Source organism: Henckelia pumila, chromosome 2 (assembly GCF_033568475.1).
Source record: "Henckelia pumila isolate YLH828 chromosome 2, ASM3356847v2, whole genome shotgun sequence".
Taxonomy (NCBI): domain Eukaryota; kingdom Viridiplantae; phylum Streptophyta; class Magnoliopsida; order Lamiales; family Gesneriaceae; genus Henckelia; species Henckelia pumila.
Window position 1 is genome coordinate 75354843 of NC_133121.1, and position 19906 is coordinate 75374748.

General features: G+C 41.6%; 1 protein-coding gene across 1 annotated transcript; it reads left to right on the forward strand.

The window, feature by feature from the left end:
- The first annotated feature begins 10817 nt into the window (after nucleotides 1–10817).
- LOC140877746 (uncharacterized) lies at nucleotides 10818–11351 on the forward strand. The gene has a single exon (XM_073281321.1). The coding sequence runs from the start codon at nucleotides 10818–10820 to the stop codon at nucleotides 11349–11351; it is 534 nt and encodes a 177-aa protein (XP_073137422.1).
- Nucleotides 11352–19906: the final 8555 nt, after the last annotated feature.

The following is a 19906-nucleotide window of genomic DNA, read 5'->3' on the forward strand; positions in this document are numbered from 1 at the left end:
CGGTTTTTAGAATATACAGTGACTATAAGATGTATTTCATGATAGACATCTCCATGTTCTACCACATCTTACATACACTATAGTATATTCAAGGTCTTTATCAAAACAACAATAGTATATCACAATATAACAATATGAAGTAATATAAAGTCATTGCCATAAAAGTGTAAATAATATTAAACAAAAGATTGTTTATACAAAGAGTCATCAAAGCCCATAGCCACACAGTTGGCTCACTGGGCACCCACTCTTACACATCCATGGGAAGCGAGCATAAGGTATGCAAGCTTCAGAGATCAATTTATGGTCTAAAACAAGCATCAAGAAGTTGGAACCAGAAATTTGATGAAACAATAAAAGATTTTGGTTTCATCAAGAACCCGGAGGAACCTTGCGAGTACAAGAAAGTAGTTAAGGATGCGGTGACATTCTTAGTACTTTATGTTGATGACATCCTACTCATTGGGAATGATGTAGGGATGTTGCAGTCAACAAAGATATGGTTATCAGGTAGATTTTCGATGAAGGATTTGGGAGAGGCATCCTACATTCTTGGGATACAGATCTATAGAGATAGGTCTAAGAGAATGATAGGACTCACTCAATCAACCTACATCGATACCATATTGAAACGGTTTTCAATGGATGGGTCCAAAAGAGGACATCTACCCATGTGTCATGGAGTTTCTCTATCCAAGTCTATGTGTCCCAAGACTGATGAAGAGATAGAGAATATGACTCATGTACCATATGCGTCAGCTATAGGTAGTATCATGTATGGGATGATATCTACCAGACCGGATGTAGCATTTGCTCTGAGTGTCACGAGCAGATATCAGTCTAATCCTGGTCAAATGCATTGGAAAGCCGTGAAGGACATTCTTAAGTACTTGCGAAGGACTAAGAATATGTTCATGGTGTATGGAGGACGAGATCTCAAATTGGAAGGCTATACCGACTCTAGCTTCCAAAGTGATGTGGATGACTCGAAGTCAACCTCTGGATTTGTGTTCATGCTCAATGGCGGTGCTGTCTCTTGGAAGAGTTCCAAGCAGGACACCACAGCGGATTCCACCACTGAGGCTGAATACATTGCAGCATCAGCTGCTGCTAAAGAGGCCGTTTGGATGAGGAAGTTCGTCCAAGAGTTGGGCGTTATTCCTGAATTTGTTGGTCCAGTCCCGGTGTACTGTGACAACACGGGTGCCGTTGCTCAAGCAAAGGAACCAAGGTCTCATCAAAGATCCAAACACGTACTGAGAAAATACCACATAATCCGGGAGATTGTGGAAAGAGGAGACATCATTGTCGAACGAGTGGCCTCTGCAGACAATATCGCTGATCCGCTTACTAAGCCCTTGCCAGGACCATTGTTTGACAAACATCGCGAAGCAATGGGTCTACGTAGTATGACTAGTTGGCTATAGGGCAAGTGGGAGATTGTAAGAGTGGGTGCCCAGTGAGCCAACTGTGTGGCTATGGGCTTTGATGACTCTTTGTATAAACAATCTTTTGTTTAATATTATTTACACTTTTATTAATGGCAATGACTTTATATTACTTCATATTGTTATATTGTGATATACTATTGTTGTTTTGATAAAGACCTTGAATATACTATAGTGTATGTAAGATGTGGTAGAACATGGGGATGTCTATCATGAAATACATCTTATAGTCACTGTATATTCTAAAACCGTTCCTAGTCGATTGAGCCGTCCGATAATAAGGATAAGGATCGCTCGAGTTTGAGACTAGCATTTGCGATGCGGAGTACCACGTTTCATTGGTAGGGAACATGGAGATGTTCGAAGCATGCAAATGGATATTCATAGGATGAATAATCGAACTACCCTATCCGGACTTTCCAAGTGGTTATCACTTATCGAGTGGATAAAGTCCGCGGTTTTGGTTGTACACCATTAGTCCTTACGACTTGAAACATCATGGAGACTCTATATGCTAGTGCTGTGCTTTGACTCGTTTACCGACTCTATGGGGGTCATCAGGTGTCGAGATTGGGTACAGTTACGATACATATAGGAGTCAATGCATTGTTGTCAAGGATTCACCACATACTTGCGAGTGTGGATATCCTATGCGATCTGAGGAGATATTAGTGTGACAAATCTCTGGCCAGAGTACTTGATGTGATTTAAGAAATGGTTTCTTAGTAGCACATGCGATGTCACTAATTTGATCTTCAAGATGTATTGCATAGTTATCGAATCTTGAGCGACTCTCGATATACCAATGGTTGTTGATTCGATCGGGATATATGGATGAAGGGACCGTACTGTACGCTAACCAAAATCTACTGGTTCTTGTAGGCACTATCAGTGATACCTAGGGAATCATGGGGCGATGTTGCTAGGCGCTTTACCATGATTCGTTGGGCAAGTCGGAAAGTGTTGTTCCGAGTCACAAGGAGTTGTGAGCCCACGGCTAGCTGTATCCCTGAACCATTGAGGGTCACACAGTGTAATGGAGTTTTAATCCCCGTTGAGATAGTTAAATTTAAAGAGTTAAATTTAATGAACTAAGGAGTTGGACTTCTTAAATAAGAGTAAGGGAGTAGGATTTCCTAAAATGACATAGGGATGGACATTTTTGGAAACCACTGAATTCGGATTCAGGAAAATTTATTTTGACTTTAAAATGTGCAGAAATGGTTTCTGTGCACATTGGTGAAATCAGTTCATCAATCGGAGTCACGATGAATTTTATATTAATTTCTGAACGAGCGGGCTTTGCTTGTCGGGCCCCAGCTTATGACTAATGGGCCCTAAGGTGTTAGTGGCCTGCATTATAAATAAGTTATTTCAGTACAGAAATTACACACAACAGGTCATAATTTTTGAGAGTAAAAATCGAAAACCCTAGTTCCTCTCAAAGATTGTTTCGGCCGAACCCTCCCCATACTCTGCCTGAGATTTTCCGGTCTGTGATTTTGAATCGCAGTAAGGAATAACGAATCAGATTCGTTTATTCTCTTCGCAGAAAAACTTCTGATAGATTTTCTAGTGCAATCTATCAGAGGGATTAAACCTCTGTTCGTGGACCTGATTGAAGGAGTTCATCGGTTCCAGGGAGAGACAACAAGAGCAGATAAAATCTGTTGGTGTCCAGTAATCTCGTTGCGAGATTGAAGGTAAAATTTAATTAATTGTTATTTGAATTTTACACACACAATAATTTAATCGTTGAATGGTTGATACCCACACCATGGAATTGTTCCATGATAAAAATTTTTAACTTCCGCTGCACCGGGTATCAATCGTGATTGATCTGACCGCCAGTTTTCCAACACCTGCGCTTGTCTTAATTGATACTGGAGCATCGCATCATTCATATCTAGTCGTTTTGTCAAGAAATGCCAATTTCCCTATGTTTCCCTAGATCTTGACCTAGTTGTATCTACTCATATGGGTCGGGAGATGATAACTAAGCGTCTAGTGATGGGATGTCTGTTAGAATCTGAGGGTCATTTCTTGACTGCGAATGTAGTGACCCTTACTCGGATCACCTACTAAATAGAACTTATGCATGCAATTAACTTAATTAAACAGATATCAGAATAAAACTGCGGAATCCAATAACATTATACAATCCCAAGTAAAGGAATCTGTAATTATCCAATAATATACAACCAAATCGAATAGCTGTATAAACCCAAACAACAGTAATAAAACCTAGACGAAGCTCCAGCTGGCCAACCACTGACTAGCCCCTCCTGGATCCACCCTCCTCGTCCAATCGCAAACCTGCCCCATGGAATAGGGTGTCCAGAAAATACAGAGTACGAGACGTGAGCATAAAACGCTCAGTGCGAGAGTATGAGTATACATGCATGCAAAGTGAACTCCCTATAGACTCGAGGTCAAGGATCAGATAACAGAGACAGACCGGGCCCTGGTATGTAGCACGCTGTGCCGTAGCTTCAGTAGGTGGCTCCCATACCGAGATAACCGTGGATACGCCGGACCCAAATCGATGGAAGTCCATCCACTAACAGGATAGGGTACAACCCTACTACAGACATCTCGAAGGAGATACAGCAAGATGCAAATGAATGCAGCATAATATCATGGCATATAAATCATGCAGTCATATAATACATGCATACTCAGTCAGGATATCTCGAACAGTACTTTCGTACCTCAAAACAGTGAAAGCTCTACCAACTCTAGGTCCACGCCTATAGTCTGCTCTACACTGCCAAATGATACTACTATCATTAAAGTGCTCTAAAAGCCTTAACTAAGCTATTGCATACTCCTAAATATTTATAGGGAGCAAAAGCTATACCTTCGTCCGTCGTTAGCCCTTTGATGTCGATGCCTCCAGAACTTGGGCACGACTCCGCTACGACTACCGAACGCCTCTCCGACCTCCGGACCAAGCCTAAGAAGACTAGAACAGCTCCAAAAGGACTAGAAAGGAAAGGAGAACTCGGAATTGGCAAATGAAAGTGAAGTCTCGGCCTTCTATTTATAGACAACGATCGGAACTTCCGATCCTTGATCGGAACGTCCGAACCTCGATCAGAACGTCCGATCCTGTCATCGGAGCTTCCGAAGATCCTGATCTGCCACGTGTCAAAATATCACTTGACGACTCCGGATAGGGGTGATCGGAGCTTCCGGTCCTGATCGGAGCTTCCGATCCAACCACACGTCATGCCTGACGTAATAACATCGGTGCCTCCGATCGCTCATCGGAGCTTCCGATCCTGTTCGGAGCTTCCGATCGTGCCTTCGGAGCTTCCGATCCGTCCGATACCTAATTCAATTAATTAGCATTAATCCTTTAATTACTCAATTAGGGCACGGGCTACTACATTCTCCCCCACTTAAGATATTTCGTCCTCGAAATCAGATCTTAAGTACCGAATGCAAATACAGAAATCAGAAACATTCTTTATTCAAATCAAACGTTTACAGAGTTTGCAACTGAATACAACTTAAAGAATGAAATCAAAACAACTCAGGATGGTCTTTACGCATCCTGTCCTCAAGCTCCCAAGTAGCTTCCTCAGTGCCTCGGCGCTGCCACTGAACTAAAACCAAAGGAATGACTTTGTTCCGTAAAACCTTATCCTTATAATCAAGGATGCGAAGAGGTTTCTCAACATAAGTCAAATCCTTGTCTACCTGAACCTCAGATCGCTGCAGAATATGAGATTCATCCGCCACATACCGTCGCAACAGAGATACGTGGAACACGTCGTGAATGCTGGATAGATGCGGTGGCAATGCTAGTCGATAAGCCAAATCGCCAATACTCTCCAAGATCTCACACGGACCGATAAATCTGGGAGACAACTTGCCCTTAAGGCCAAATCTGAGAATCTTGCGGAAAGGTGACACTCTCAGAAACACTTTCTCCCCGACCTCGAACTGCAAAGGCCTACGCTTGATATTAGCATAACTGGCCTGACGATCCTGTGCAGTCTTAATCCGTTTCTTGATCTGATCAACAATGTCTATCGCCTGCTGGATAAACTCCGATCCTTCAGCCTGTCTCTCCCCCACTTCTTCCCAGAAGAGTGGAGTATGACAACGTCGCTCATACAACGCTTCAAAAGGTGCCATCCCAATACTAGTGTGATAGCTGTTGTTGTAAGCGAACTCGATCAACGGCAAATGATCCTGCCAGGCTGAACCAAAATCCATGACGCACGCTCTAAGCATATCTTCTAACGTACGGATAGTGCGCTCTGACTGACCATCAGTCTCCGGATGATAGGCTGTACTTAAACTGAGAGTAGTACCCATCGCACGCTGAACACTCCCCCAGAATCTAGAAGTAAACCTGGGGTCCCGATCGCTGACAATGCTCACAGGCACTCCATGAAGTCGGACGATCTCCTGAATGTACATCCGTGCCATGCGATCCACAGAGTACTCTCGGCTATAGGCAATGAAATGCGCTGACTTGGTGAGTCGGTCCACCACCACCCAGATAACATCACAGTTCCTCGGGGATACCGGCAAATGGGTCACAAAGTCCATAGTGATAAACTCCCATTTCCATTCAGGAATAGGCAGACTGTGAAGCAATCCTCCAGGTCGTCGGTGCTCTGCCTTGACCTGTTGACACACCAAACATCTTGAAACAAACTGATAAACACTGCGTTTCATTCCCTTCCACCAGAAACGAGTACGTAGATCCTTGTACATCTTGTTGCTCCCAGGATGAATACTCAACTTAGTGCGATGTGCCTGAGATAAAATCTCCTCTCGCAACTCTTCATCCTATGGAATCACAAGCCTACCAGACAAACACAGAAAGCCATCTGACTGATAATGAAATCCAGACGAGCTACCCTCGTTAGCTAGACAAGCTAAACGCTGGGTCTTTGAATCAGACATCTGAGCATCTCGGATCCGCGAATACAAGGCTGGCTCAGATAATATCGCAAACATCTGGATACTCTGCATACCTTTCTTATGCTTGAAGGTAAAACCTGAAGTACAACAGTCACTGATCGCACTAGACATCGAACAAGTCTGAAGTGCGGATAGTCGCACCTTGCGACTCAAAGCATCAGCGGTGAGATTAGCAGCTCCCGGATGGTACTTAATCTCGCAATCATAGTCCTTAAGCAAGTCCATCCAACGTCTCTGTCTCATGTTCAATTCTGCCTGAGTGAACAAATACTTGAGACTCTTATGGTTGGTGAAGATCTCAAATTTCTCGCCATAAAGATAATGACGCCAGATCTTCAAAGCGAACACAATGGCTGCCAATTCCAAATCATGGACTGGGTAGTTGTCCTCGTGAAGCTTCAGCTGTCTAGAAGCGTATGCGATCACATGCCCATTCTGAGTCAGGACACAACCTAACCCCTGAAGAGAAGCATCCGTGTAAACTACATACCCTCCAGATCCTGACGATAATGCTAACACCGGCGCAGAAGTCAACCGCCGTCGAAGCTCACGGAAATTCTCCTCACACTCGGAGGACCACTCAAAATCCACACCCTTGCGGGTAAGCTGCGTCAACGGTCGAGCTAACTGAGAGAAGTTCAGAATGAAGCGACGATAATACCCTGCTAGACCAAGAAAACTACGGATCTCAGCAACTGTCGTCGGACGCGACCAATTAAGTACCGCTTCAATCTTGCTTGGATCAACAGAAATCCCCTCCCTGGATATGATATGGCCAAGAAAAACCACTCTATCCATCCAGAACTCACACTTGCTCAGCTTGGCGTACAATTGCTCATCTCGAAGAGTCTGCAGTACCAACCACAAGTGAGAAACATGCTCTTCCGTATTACGCGAATAAACCAGGATGTCGTCAATGAAGACCACGACAAACTTGTCCAAATACTCCCTGAAGACACGGTTCATCAGATCCATGAATATAGCCGGCGCATTAGTCAAACCAAATGGCATCACTAGGAACTCGTAATGCCCATAGCAAGTACGGAATGCAGTCTTGGCTACGTCCTGATCACGGACTCTCAACTGATGATACCCAGATCTCAAGTCAATCTTGGAGTAAATTGATGTGCCCTGCAGCTGGTCAAACAAGTCATCAACACGAGGCAACGGATACTTGTTCTTCACAGTCACTCGATTCAGCTACCGATAGTCAATGCACAGCCGCATCGACCCATCCTTCTTCTTCACGAAGAGAACAGGAGCTCCCCAAGGAGATACACTAGGACGAATGTACCCCTTGTCCAAAAGATCCTGTAGCTGATTCTTTAACTCACGCATCTCTGATGGAGCCAGACGATACGGTGCTCTAGAAATAGGCGAAGTACCCGGCATCAACTCTATGCCAAACTCGACTTCCCTAGCAGGAGGAAAACCCGGAATCTCATCAGGAAACACATCTGGAAATTCATCCACAACAGGAATTCTCTCTATCCCAATACTCTTAGTGGACAAATCAACTGCATAGATAAGGAAGCCTTCCCCGCCAGACTCTAGAGCTCGACAGGCTCTCAAAGCGGATACCAAAGGCATCGGGGGTCGCGCTCCCTCACCATAGAAAAACCAACTCTCACTCCCTTCCGGATGAAAGCGTACTAATCTCTGATAGCAGTCCACTGAAGCTCGGTAGGTATTCAGCACATCTATTCCCAGAATGCAATCAAAGTCGTCCATCGCCAGGACCATGAGATTCGCCAACAGAACGTTCCCTTCGAACTCTAAAGGGCAACCCATCACTAGAAGCTTAGCCAAAGCAGATTGGCCCGTCGGAGTAGAAACAGACATCACTACGTCTAGTGCAATGCCTGGTAACTTATGCCTCTTAACAAAACGTGCAGAAATGAAGGAATGAGATGCACCAGTATCAATAAGTACAAGAGCAGGTATACCATAAAGCATAAATGTACCTGCGATGACTTTCTCATTCTCCTCCACAGCCTGATCATGTCTCAGGGCAAACACCTGGCCAGAAGCTCGTGGCCTCAAATGAGAACTCCCAGCAGACTGTCCCTGCGACCTCTGCTGTACGGTAGCCTGAGAACCCGATCCTGAACCAGAACCAGAACCGCCTCCCCCAGACAGTGGACAATCCCTCCGGATATGACCAGTCTCTCCACAACGGAAACAAGCTCCAGAAGCTCTACGGCACTTGTCGGATGGATGGTTCTTCCCACAGTGATCACACTTGTCCTTCTTACCATAACGGACAATACCTCCAGAACCAGAGGAAGAAGAAGATCCAGACTTCTTGAAAGTTTGGGCACGGGGACCCAAAGAACTAGCAGGCCTCGACTGAGGGAAAGACCTGTTCCGCCGAATGCTGTCCTCTGCCTGATGACAACGGCTCACCAAACCCTTGTAGGACATGTCGTCGCCAACCGCCACACGGTCATGGATCTCAGGGTTAAGGCCCTGAAGAAACAGATTATACTTCATCTCTGAGCTATCAGCAATCTCGGGGCAATAGGATAGCAGATCAAAGAACCTCTGCTGATACTCATCGATAGACATGGTTCCCTGTCGCAGACTCAGTAGCTCGCCTGCCTTCGACTGTCGGAGTGCAGGAGGAAAATACCGCTTTTGGAAAGCTGTGCGAAACTCGGCCCAGGTGGCCACTCCTCTCGCCGCAACAAAAGGTGTAGAAGTAAACCTCCACCACCTGCGCGCACGCCCATCCAGAAGATAGCCAAGGGTCTCCACCTTCTGCTCATCGGTGTATTGGAAAGTCTGAAAAGTCGTCTCCATGCAGTCTAACCAGTTCTCCGCATCCTTCGGAGACTCACCTCCAACTAAGGGCTTAGGACCCATAGCTAAGAATCGACGCACAGTGAAACGCTCGTTGTCATGATGACGATGACGCCGTTCTCGACGAGGCTCCCGGTCGGCATCACCCCAACGCCCACCAACACTGCCATGAGAACTCTGGCCGTCACGATTTGACATCTACAAAAATACCTCAAGATGAGACTAAATCCCAAGAATTCTTTTGCATGCTCTGATACCATAAATGTAGTGACCCTTACCCGGATCACCTACTAAACAGAACTTATGCATGCAATTAACTTAATTAAACAGATATCAGAATAAAATTGCGGAATCCAATAACATTATACAATCCCAAGTAAAGGAATCTGTAATTATCCAATAATATACAACCAAATCGAATAGCTGTATAAACCCAAAAAACAGTAATAAAACCTAGACGAAGCTCCAGCTGTCCAACCACTGACTAGCCCCTCTTGGATCCACCCTCCTCGTCCAATCGCAAACTTGCCCCATGGAATAGGGTGTCCAGAAAATACAGAGTACGAGACGTGAGCATAAAACGCTCAGTGCGAGAGTATGAGTATACATGCATGCAAAGTGAACTCCCTATAGACTCGAGGTCAAGGATCAGATAACAGAGACAGACCGGGTCCTGGTATGTAGCACGCTGTGCCGTCGCTTCAGAAGGTGGCTCCCATACCGAGATAACCATGGATACGCCGGACCCAAATAGATGGAAGTCCATCCACTAACAGGATAGGGTACAACCCTACTACAGACATCTCGAAGGAGATACAACAAGATGCAAATGAATGCAGCATAATATCATGGCATATAAATCATGCAGTCATATAATACATGCATACTCAGTCAGGATATCTCGAACAGTACTTTCGTACCTCAAAACAGTGAAAGCTCTACCAACTCTAGGTCCACGCCTATAGTCTGCTCTACACTGCCAAATGATACTACTATCATTAAAGTGCTCTAAAAGCCTTAACTAAGCTATTGCATACTCCTAAATATTTATAGGGAGCAAAAGCTATACCTTCGTCCGTCGTTAGCCCTTTGATGTCGATGCCTCCAGAACTTGGGCACGACTCCGCTACGACTACCGAACGCCTCTCCGACCTCCGGACCAAGCCTAAGAAGACTAGAACAGCTCCAAAAGGACTAGAAAGGAAAGGAGAACTCGGAATTGGCAAATGAAAGTGAAGTCTCGGCCTTCTATTTATAGACAACGATCGGAACTTCCGATCCTTGATCGGAACGTCCGAACCTCGATCGGAACGTCCGATCCTGTCATCGGAGCTTCCGAAGATCCTGATCTGCCACGTGTCAAAATATCACTTGACGACTCCGGATAGGGGTGATCGGAGCTTTCGGTCCTGATCGGAGCTTCCGATCCAACCACACGTCATGCCTGACGTAATAACATCGGTGCCTTCGATCGCTCATCGGAGCTTCCGATCCTGTTCGGAGCTTCCGATCGTGCCTTCGGAGCTTCCGATCCATCCGATACCTAATTCAATTAATTAGCATTAATCCTTTAATTACTCAATTAGGGCACGGGCTACTACAGCGAATCTGATGATATTAGCAATGTCAGATTTTGATTGTATCTTGGGAATTGATATGCTGACATTATACCATGCTATTGTGGACTTTTACCAAATTTTGGTTCAGTTTCATCAAGATGAGGGTTACTGTTGGTATTTTTATGGTGAGAGAGCGCGACCCTCGATGCCACTTGTGTCGGCTCTGAAGGCCTATTTTGCCTTAGAGTTTGGCAGAGATGGCTATCTCATCTATGTTGTTGATACTACCAAAGGTAGTCATGGTATTGAGAATGTTCTAGTAGTCAGCGAATTCCCTGATATTTTTCCGGATGAGATTCCTGGTTTTCCTCCAGTACGAGAGGTAGAATTTGGCATTGATTTGTTGCCAGGAACATCACCAATATCTAGAGCACCATATCGTCAGGCTCCGTCAGAGATGCGGGAGTTAAAACAGGAATTACAGGATCTACTGGATAAAGGATATATTCTCCCAAGTGTTTCTCCTTGGGGAGCATCAGTCCTATTTGTGAAAAAGAAAATGGGTCAATGCTGCTGTGTATCGATTATCGGCAGTTGAACCACGTCACCATCAAGAACAAGTACCCATTGCCACGCATTGATGACCTGTTTGATCAATTACAATGTACTTATGTATATTATAAGATTGATATGAGATCAGGATACCACCAGCTGAGTGTTCGCGACTCAGATATTCCTAAGACAACATTTCATATCAAGTATGGACATTATGAATTCCTAGTGATTCCATTAAATTAAACGAATGCACCTACAGTGTTTATGGATTTGATGAATCGTGTGGATAAATTTGGTGTCGTCTTTATTGATGATATTTTGGTTTATTCCCATGAAATGGATGAGCATGCACAACATCTAAAAATTGTTTTGCAGACGTAACGGGAAAATAAACTATATGCAAAACTAAGAAAATGTAAGTTCTAGATGGATCGAGTCGTGTTCCTTGGTCACTTTATATCCATAGAAGAAATATAGGATGATCCGAGTAAGGTAGAGGTAGTGTTGAATTGGGCACGACCTACAACAGTGGCTGAGATCCGTAGTTTCTTGGGTCTAACTGGATATTATCGTAGGTTCATTGAGAATTTTGCCCAGATAGCCAGACCTTTGACACAGCTTACCCGGAACGATGTTCCTTTTTCTTGGTCTTCAGAATGTGAGAAATATTTTAAAGAGATTTGTAAGTGTCTGACTATTGCACCTGTGCTTGCTTTATCGTCGGGATCATGAGGCTATACAATTTACACTGATGCATCTAGACAGGGGATAATATGTGTATTGATGCAACATGAGCATGTAATAGCCTATGCTTCTCGGCAGCTGAAAATGCACGAGTTTAATTATCGAGTACATGATCTTGAGTTGGCTGCCATTGTTTTTGCACTAAAGATCTGGTGACATTACTTGTATGGCGAGAGATTTGAGATATTCACTGATCACAAGAGTTGAAGTATATATTCACTCAAGCTGAGTTGAATATGAGACAACGACGGTGGATGAATCTTCTGAAGGACTACAACTATGAAATTAAATATCATCCATGTTCTGCTAATCTCACTGCTGATGCTTTGGATCGACATGCTAGAATCTCTGCTCTTCAGACTAGTGATATCTCTAGCATGATTCAAGATCGTTGTTCCTTGGGTTTTACTTTCAAGCACAAGAAAGGAGCGAATGTAATTTTGTGGGGACCTTAGGTGCTAATCTTTCTTCTTAATGGGCAATCGATATTCATTACAAACAAGAAATAAATAAGCAATAAAACAATTTTTTTTAATATGGGCCCGGGTGCGCCCTAGGCCGGCGCCCCCGTGCCCAACCTGGCAGAACTTTTGTTCTGCCAGGGAGTGGGTGCGCCCGGCCAGTGCGGATGCGCTCGGATTGACAGAAAAATTCCAAACTCGATAATTTTTGCTGTCAAGGGAGATTTGATGATGTAAAACTCCTACATCCCACTCAAAATAAATACAAATAAAAGTAACACCAACAAAACTCAATCTAAACATGCATTTCAACATCTTTATTCGATCTAATTCATCATAAGTAACTACAACATGTTAAGTTCTCAAAATTACTACATGAACAAGTTGAGTCTCTTGAGTTCCAACACCAACTAAGTTCATTACATGTTTAAGACAGAAAATTCTATTCATAACCTGAAGTCTCCATTGCTAATATCTCTCTCAAGCTACCCATGCTGTCGCTGACTAGCTCCAGTCACATTTGTTTCCATGCACACATACAAAACAAGACAAAAGCCGGAAATATCCGATGAGAATATAATTCTCTGTATAATCAACATATACATGCGTTCAAATAACATCATCTCAACTCTAAACATATCGAATCAAGAATATAGTAATATAACACATATATATAAATATCAAGAATTGATTCGTATCAAATATCTGCCATCAAGATTCGTATACGATCTTGACATGGATATCCATATATCGTAGTCGCTTCCAACTTGAAAATATGGTCGTATCAGACCTTGGCAATAGAATCAATTCATTTCTCATATCATATAAAAATCAAAAATCCACTACCTAAAATGGATCAACAAAAAAAATTCTAAATCAAGAACAATAATCAACAAGTATGTGATTTACGGGACAACTAAAGAATCATCATTCTCGAGTATCAAATCCCTGACTCTCGATGTCATTTTATACCTTTCTTTCTCATGAATTGTAGATGCTTCAAATATGAAAATCTACAACAAGAAGAACTCATATCAAAAATCCGCTCAGACATCAACATTCAATCTTCAAGAAAATGCTTCCAAACCTTGAGCTATTCTATCCCGGTTCGAATGCGGATTTCTCGAGTCGATCACTTCAATACAAGGCTGAAAATGAAGTGATTATAAAAATGAATATCAGCTTCCAAATCTCATACACTACACGGCTCATTCAACAAGTCAAAAGTGTAGAAATTCTGAAACCGACAGTGTAACGGCTAAAAACCGGCGATCCAAACGATATCCAAATCAATTCATCAATCATATACAACACAACTCTCAAATATTTCAGCATGTATACGTTGAGAATCAATATCCTCAGAAATAAGGATTTTTGAAATACTTAAGAAAATTCATAACAAATTCAATAGGCGTTCTTTCTCCGATCCGTCTTCGAACACATAATCGGTACTAGCTCATGAACATATATAATCAAGAATAATAAAATTCCATCTTCAATTTTAAAATCAAATATGATAGAACTCAATAAAATATATACTAGAACGTAGCTCTCGGAGCGGTGATCGCAGATATATATTTATCTTGAAATTCTGACGTTCGAATCACAAGAAATCGGAGTTTGAACCGGATGAAAATGGCGTCTTGGGGTTTCTGTTCTTCTTCCCCTTTTGTTTCTGATATGAACGTGCAAACTAAGGGAGAAGCAAGTGGTTGAATAGATATATATTAGTCAATTTACACTTTAGTCCCTGAACTTTGGCATATTTGCAATTCAGTCCCCGGACAAGCATTTTAATTCAATTTAAATCCTAATTAATTTAAGAATATTAAAATTTAATTCTAAACTCTAAATATTTCCAAATTAAATATTCTCGGATTGAAATTAAATAATTTCCGGGCCTTACATTTCTCCCCCTCTAAGATATGATTTTACCCTCGGAATCGCATGCAATCTGTATACACATAAGATAATGAAATAATGAAAATACTGAATAAGACTCACATCAGTGAAATAGATCAGGGAATCTTTGTCTCATGTCATCTTCAATCTCCCAGGTAGCTTTTTCAACTCCATGTTGACTCCACTGAACTTTGACCAATTGAATACTCTTGTTTCTGAGCTGCTTTACTTTCTGATCAAGTATCTGTATCGGCTTTTCAAAATAACTCAGAGTGTCATCAAGTTCAGCTTCGTCTACTTGGATAACATGAGATGCATCTGGTTGATACTTCCTCAGCATAGGAACATGGAATACGTCGTGAATACTAGATAAAGCTGGAGGCAATGCAAGTCGATAAGCAAGATCACCTATCTTCTCCAGAATCTCATATGGACCAATGAATCTCGGAGACAATTTTCCTCTTTTGCCAAATCTGACAGTGCCCCTAAAAGGTGAAATCTTCAAGAAAACTCTATCTCCCTATTCAAAACACAATGGTCGACGTCTTACATTTGCATATTTTGCCTGTCTGTCCTGAGCTGTTTTCATTCTTTTCTGAATTAGTTTCACTTTATCACTCATTTGTCGAATCATATCTGGCCCAATATCAGGTACCTCTGAAATATCATCCTAGTATAGTGGTTGTGGGGACCTCGGGTGCTAATCTCAATTCTGAACATATAATCTATGTTAATCTCGGTCGGTCAACAAGGTAAGAAGCAAACCAATTTTTTATTTAAAAAACCTGGGCGCTTGGGCGCACCCATGGCTTGGGCCAAGGCACCCATGGTGCCTTGGATAGGCGCGGCCGCACCTTCTGGGCTGAGCGGGCGTGCCTAAGCCTCGGATTCCACTCCTAAACAGTTGAAAAATGAAGGTTTTGCCCCTGTTTTGAATCTCAAACATCATCTAACCTTTAACACATGATACATGATTCAAAATCTAAAAAAAGCATGCACATCCATGAGCTAACCAAGCAACTAAACATGGAACTTGATATACAACCCACAAGATCTTACATTATTCTTATTCTTGACAAACATACAAGTCTTTATGTTCAAGTGTTCATAGTACAAAACATATACAAGATCTAGATACAAAGGTTGACATCAACTCTACTTCATAAACCCAAAATCACCACATGCTAATCTTGCTATCTCGAGCTATTCACGACCTCTCTGTCTAGCTCCTGCCCCACCTATTGCCATGTACACATACAAAACACAGCAATAGCTGGATAACTCCGGTGAAAAATATAATTCCCAGTATAAATAACATAACATGCGAGATAGTAAACATGAATGCAATGAATGTTTCAAAGGTAGGCTATCAAGTCTGTTAACAATAGAATTTCAGATCTTGGGATCCCGGGGAATAAAATCTTAACCAATCACCAACTCACCAATCGAGGTGACTTCAAGTATCTCATTTCCCCTAACTTTGGTGCAACTATAGTGAGTCATCTAGCTCTGGAAGTAAATCTACATTCCGTGCCACTCAACTATAGCCCTCCAAACGTCATATGCACTCTAGGCCTTTCAGCCCTCTGTGATTTTCAGGCTAGAGTTCAAGATGAATGAAACATAATCTTTATGCATTATAGACTGTAAAACATCTTGAACATCTAATCAAATAAGAAAGCAAAGCAACAAATTCATCTAATCACATAAGGCACATAATCAAACAAGTATGTGATTGACAAGGGAATACTCGAGAATCATATCTATCTCGAGTGTTCTATCCCATCTAGATATGCTATCATTTATACCTTTCAATGTAGAGTCTGAAAGTAATTCAAATCTGAAAACATAACATGAAGAACATATATCAAAATCTGCTCGACTTCGTTGCAAGTCAATCAATCAAACTACTTCAAACCTTCTTCAATCTTTCGGGTTTTGAAGGCTAACTTCTCGAGTCATCAAACTTCGATACAAAGATAAAATATAGTGTTTGGCATAAGGAATATCAGCTTCCCAAAAACATCTCAGCATTGCTAGCTAAAAAAATTCAAAAGTGTAGCAATTCTGGAATCGGCGGCATAACGGCTAAATACCGACAATCCAAACCATAAGCAACTCAATCAAACAATCATATAGATCATAATTCCCCAACATATCAGCATGTATATGCACAACCAAACATAATTCAGAACTTGGGAATTTTCAAAATAGCTTTAATATATCACAAGAAATACGAATAACAGTCTTTTTCCGACCCGTCTGCGAATACGTAACCGGTACTAGCTCAAGCACATATATAATAAAAAATAATAACAACCCACCTTCAACATAAAAATCCAATATGAGAAAAGTGAATGAAACTTTTACCAAAACGTATCTCTTGGAGAGGTGATCGCAGATATATATTTATCTCGAATTTTTGACGGCCGGATCGCAAGAAAATCGGAGGTACAAAAGTTGAAAATGGCATTTTGGAGCCTTCTATTCTTATTCTCCCTTATAATCTGATGGTTCACGTTGGAATGCTGAATAAGCAAGTGGAAAGAATATAAATATAAGCATATTTGCAGTTTAGTCCCTGCACTTTTGGCTATTTGCAATTCAGTCCCCGAAAAAGCGATTTAATTCAATTTCAATCCTTATTCATTTAAGAATATTAGAATTTAATTCTAAACTCTAAATATTCCCAAATTAAATATTCTCGGATTAAAATTAAATAATCCCGAGCCTTACATTTCTCCCCCTCTAAGACATGAGTTCTTCCTCGAAATCATAAGCAAGCTGTATATGCAGTCTGTATACACATAAGATAATGAAAGAATGGAAAACAGAATAAGAACTCAGATCAATGAAACAACTCTGGAAATCTCATATCTGACTCAGTCTCCCAAGTCGCTTCTTTAGTGCCATGTCGACTCCACCAAACTTTGACTAACTGAATCGTCTTGTTTCTGAGTTGTTTGTATTTGCGATCAAGAATCTGAATAGGCTTCTCAAAGTAACTGAGAGTCTCGTCAAGTTCAGCTTCATCAGGCTGAAGAATATAGGAAGGATCTGGCTGATACTTCCGAAGCATAGAGACATGAAATACATCATGAATACCAGATAAAGATGGAGGAAGAGCGAGTCGATAAGCAAGATCGCCTATCTTCTCGATAATCTCATACGGATCAATCGAACGTGGAGATAACTTTCCTCTCTTGCCAAATATGACTGTACCTCTAAACGGAGAAATATTCAAGAAAACTCTATCTCCCTGTTCAAAAGATAGAGGTCGTCATCTGATATTAGCATACTTTGCTTGCCTGTCCTGGGCTGTTTTCATTCTTTTCTGAATCAGCTTCACCTTTTAGTCATTTCACGAATCATATCAGGCCCAACGTCAGGTACTTCTGAGATATCATCCCAATACAATGGTGATCGAAATTTTTTTCCGTACAGTGCTTCGAATGGAGCCATTTCAATGCTGGTCTGATAACTGTTATTATAAGAAAATTCTGCAAGTGGTAATGAATCTTTTCAACTCGTACCAAAGTCTAGTACTACATCTCTCAGCATATCCTCAAGTGTCTGGATATTCTGCTCTGACTATCCGTCTGTTTGAGGATGATAAGCTGTACTCAAATGAAATTGAGTACCAAGAGCTTGTTGCAAGCTATGCCAAAAGTGTGATGTAAATCTAGGGTCTCGATCTGAAACGATAGATTTAGGCATACCATATAATCTTACCACTTCTCTGACGTAGATTTCTTCCATCTGATCATGTCTATACGTCATTCTGTATGGAATAAAGCATGCTGATTTCGTCAACCTGTCAATAATCACCCAAATGGAATTGCACCCTCTGGATGAACGTGGTAGTTGTGTAACGAAATCCATAGACATGTGATCCCATTTCCACTCTGGAATGGATAAACTATGCAATAGACCACCTGGATTCTTTCTTTCAGCTTTTACCTGTTGGCAATTCAGACATCTGGATACAAATTCAGTCACATCTGACTTCATCTGTTTCCACCAATACTGTAACTTCAGATCATTATACATTTTTCTGCCACCCGGATGAATACTAAATCTACTTCTGTGAGCCTCTTTCAATATCTACTGTTTCAAGTCTGAAACATTTGGAACAACAAGTCTGTTATTCACATATAATACATCATCAGCACTGACCTGATATTAAGATTGATGTCCAGATCTGACCATCTCAATCGATTTCTGAATATTCTGATCCACTTTCTGTGCTTATTTGATTCGTATCAACAATTCTGGTTCAGCTTTAATAGCATAAACGCTGATAGACTGCATATCTGTTTCAAATACTAATCCAGAAATACAACATTCTTCTACCATACGAGATACACCTATCGTAGACAAGGACAAAGAACATACCTTTCTACTTAAGGCATCTGCAGCTGCATTGGATTTCCCTGGATAGTATTTAATTTTGCAATCGAAATCTTTCAGTAAATATAGCCATCTACGCTGCCTCATATTCAATTCTGACTGCGAAAACAGATATTTTAAACTTTTGTGATCAAAATAGATTTCAAACATCTCACCATAAAGATAATGTCGCCATATCTTCAATGCAAAGACAATAGCGGCAAGCTCCAAATCATGGATAGGATACCGAGTCTCGTGTGGCTTTAAATGTCTCGAAGCATAAACGATAACATGACCTCGCTGCTGAAAGAGTAGGTGTCCCGTGAGCCAACTTGTGGCTAAGGGCTTTGATGACTCTTTGTATAAACAATCTTTTGTTTAATATAATTTACACTTTTATTAATGGCAATGACTTTATCTTTCTTCATATTGTTATATTGTGATATACTATTGTTGTTTTGATAAAGACCTTGAATATACTATAGTGTATGTAAGATGTGGTAGAACATGGAGATGTCTATCATGAAACACATCTTATAGTCACTGTGTATTTTAAACTGTTCCTAGTCGATTGAGCCGTCCGATAATAAGGATAAGGTCGCTCGAGTTTGAGACTAGCATTTGCGATGCAGAGTACCACGTTTCATTGGTAAGGAACATAGAGATGTTCGAAGCATGCAAATGGATATTCATACGATGAATGATCGAACTACCCTATCCGGACTTTCCAAGTGGTTATCACTTATCGAGTGGATAAAGTCCGCGTTTTTGGTTGTACACCATTAGTCCTTACTACTTGAAACATCATTGAGACTCTATATGCTAGTACTGTGCTTTGACTCGTTTACCGACTCTATTGGGGTCATCAGGTGTCGGGATTGGGTACAGTTACAACACATATAGGAGTCGATGCTTTGTTGTCAAGGATTCACCACATACTTGCGAGTGTGGATATCCTATGCGATCTGAGGAGATATTAGTGTGACGAATCTCTGGCCAGAGTACATGATGTGTTTTAAGAAATGGTTTCTTAGTAACACATGCGATGTCACTATTTGATCTTCAAGATGTATTGCATAGTTATCGAATCTCGAACGACTCT

Excerpts from the sequence above, each read along its gene's own strand:
- LOC140877746 (XM_073281321.1), top strand. The coding sequence starts at position 10,818 with ATGTCAGATTTTGATTGTATCTTGGGAATTGATATGCTGACATTATAC.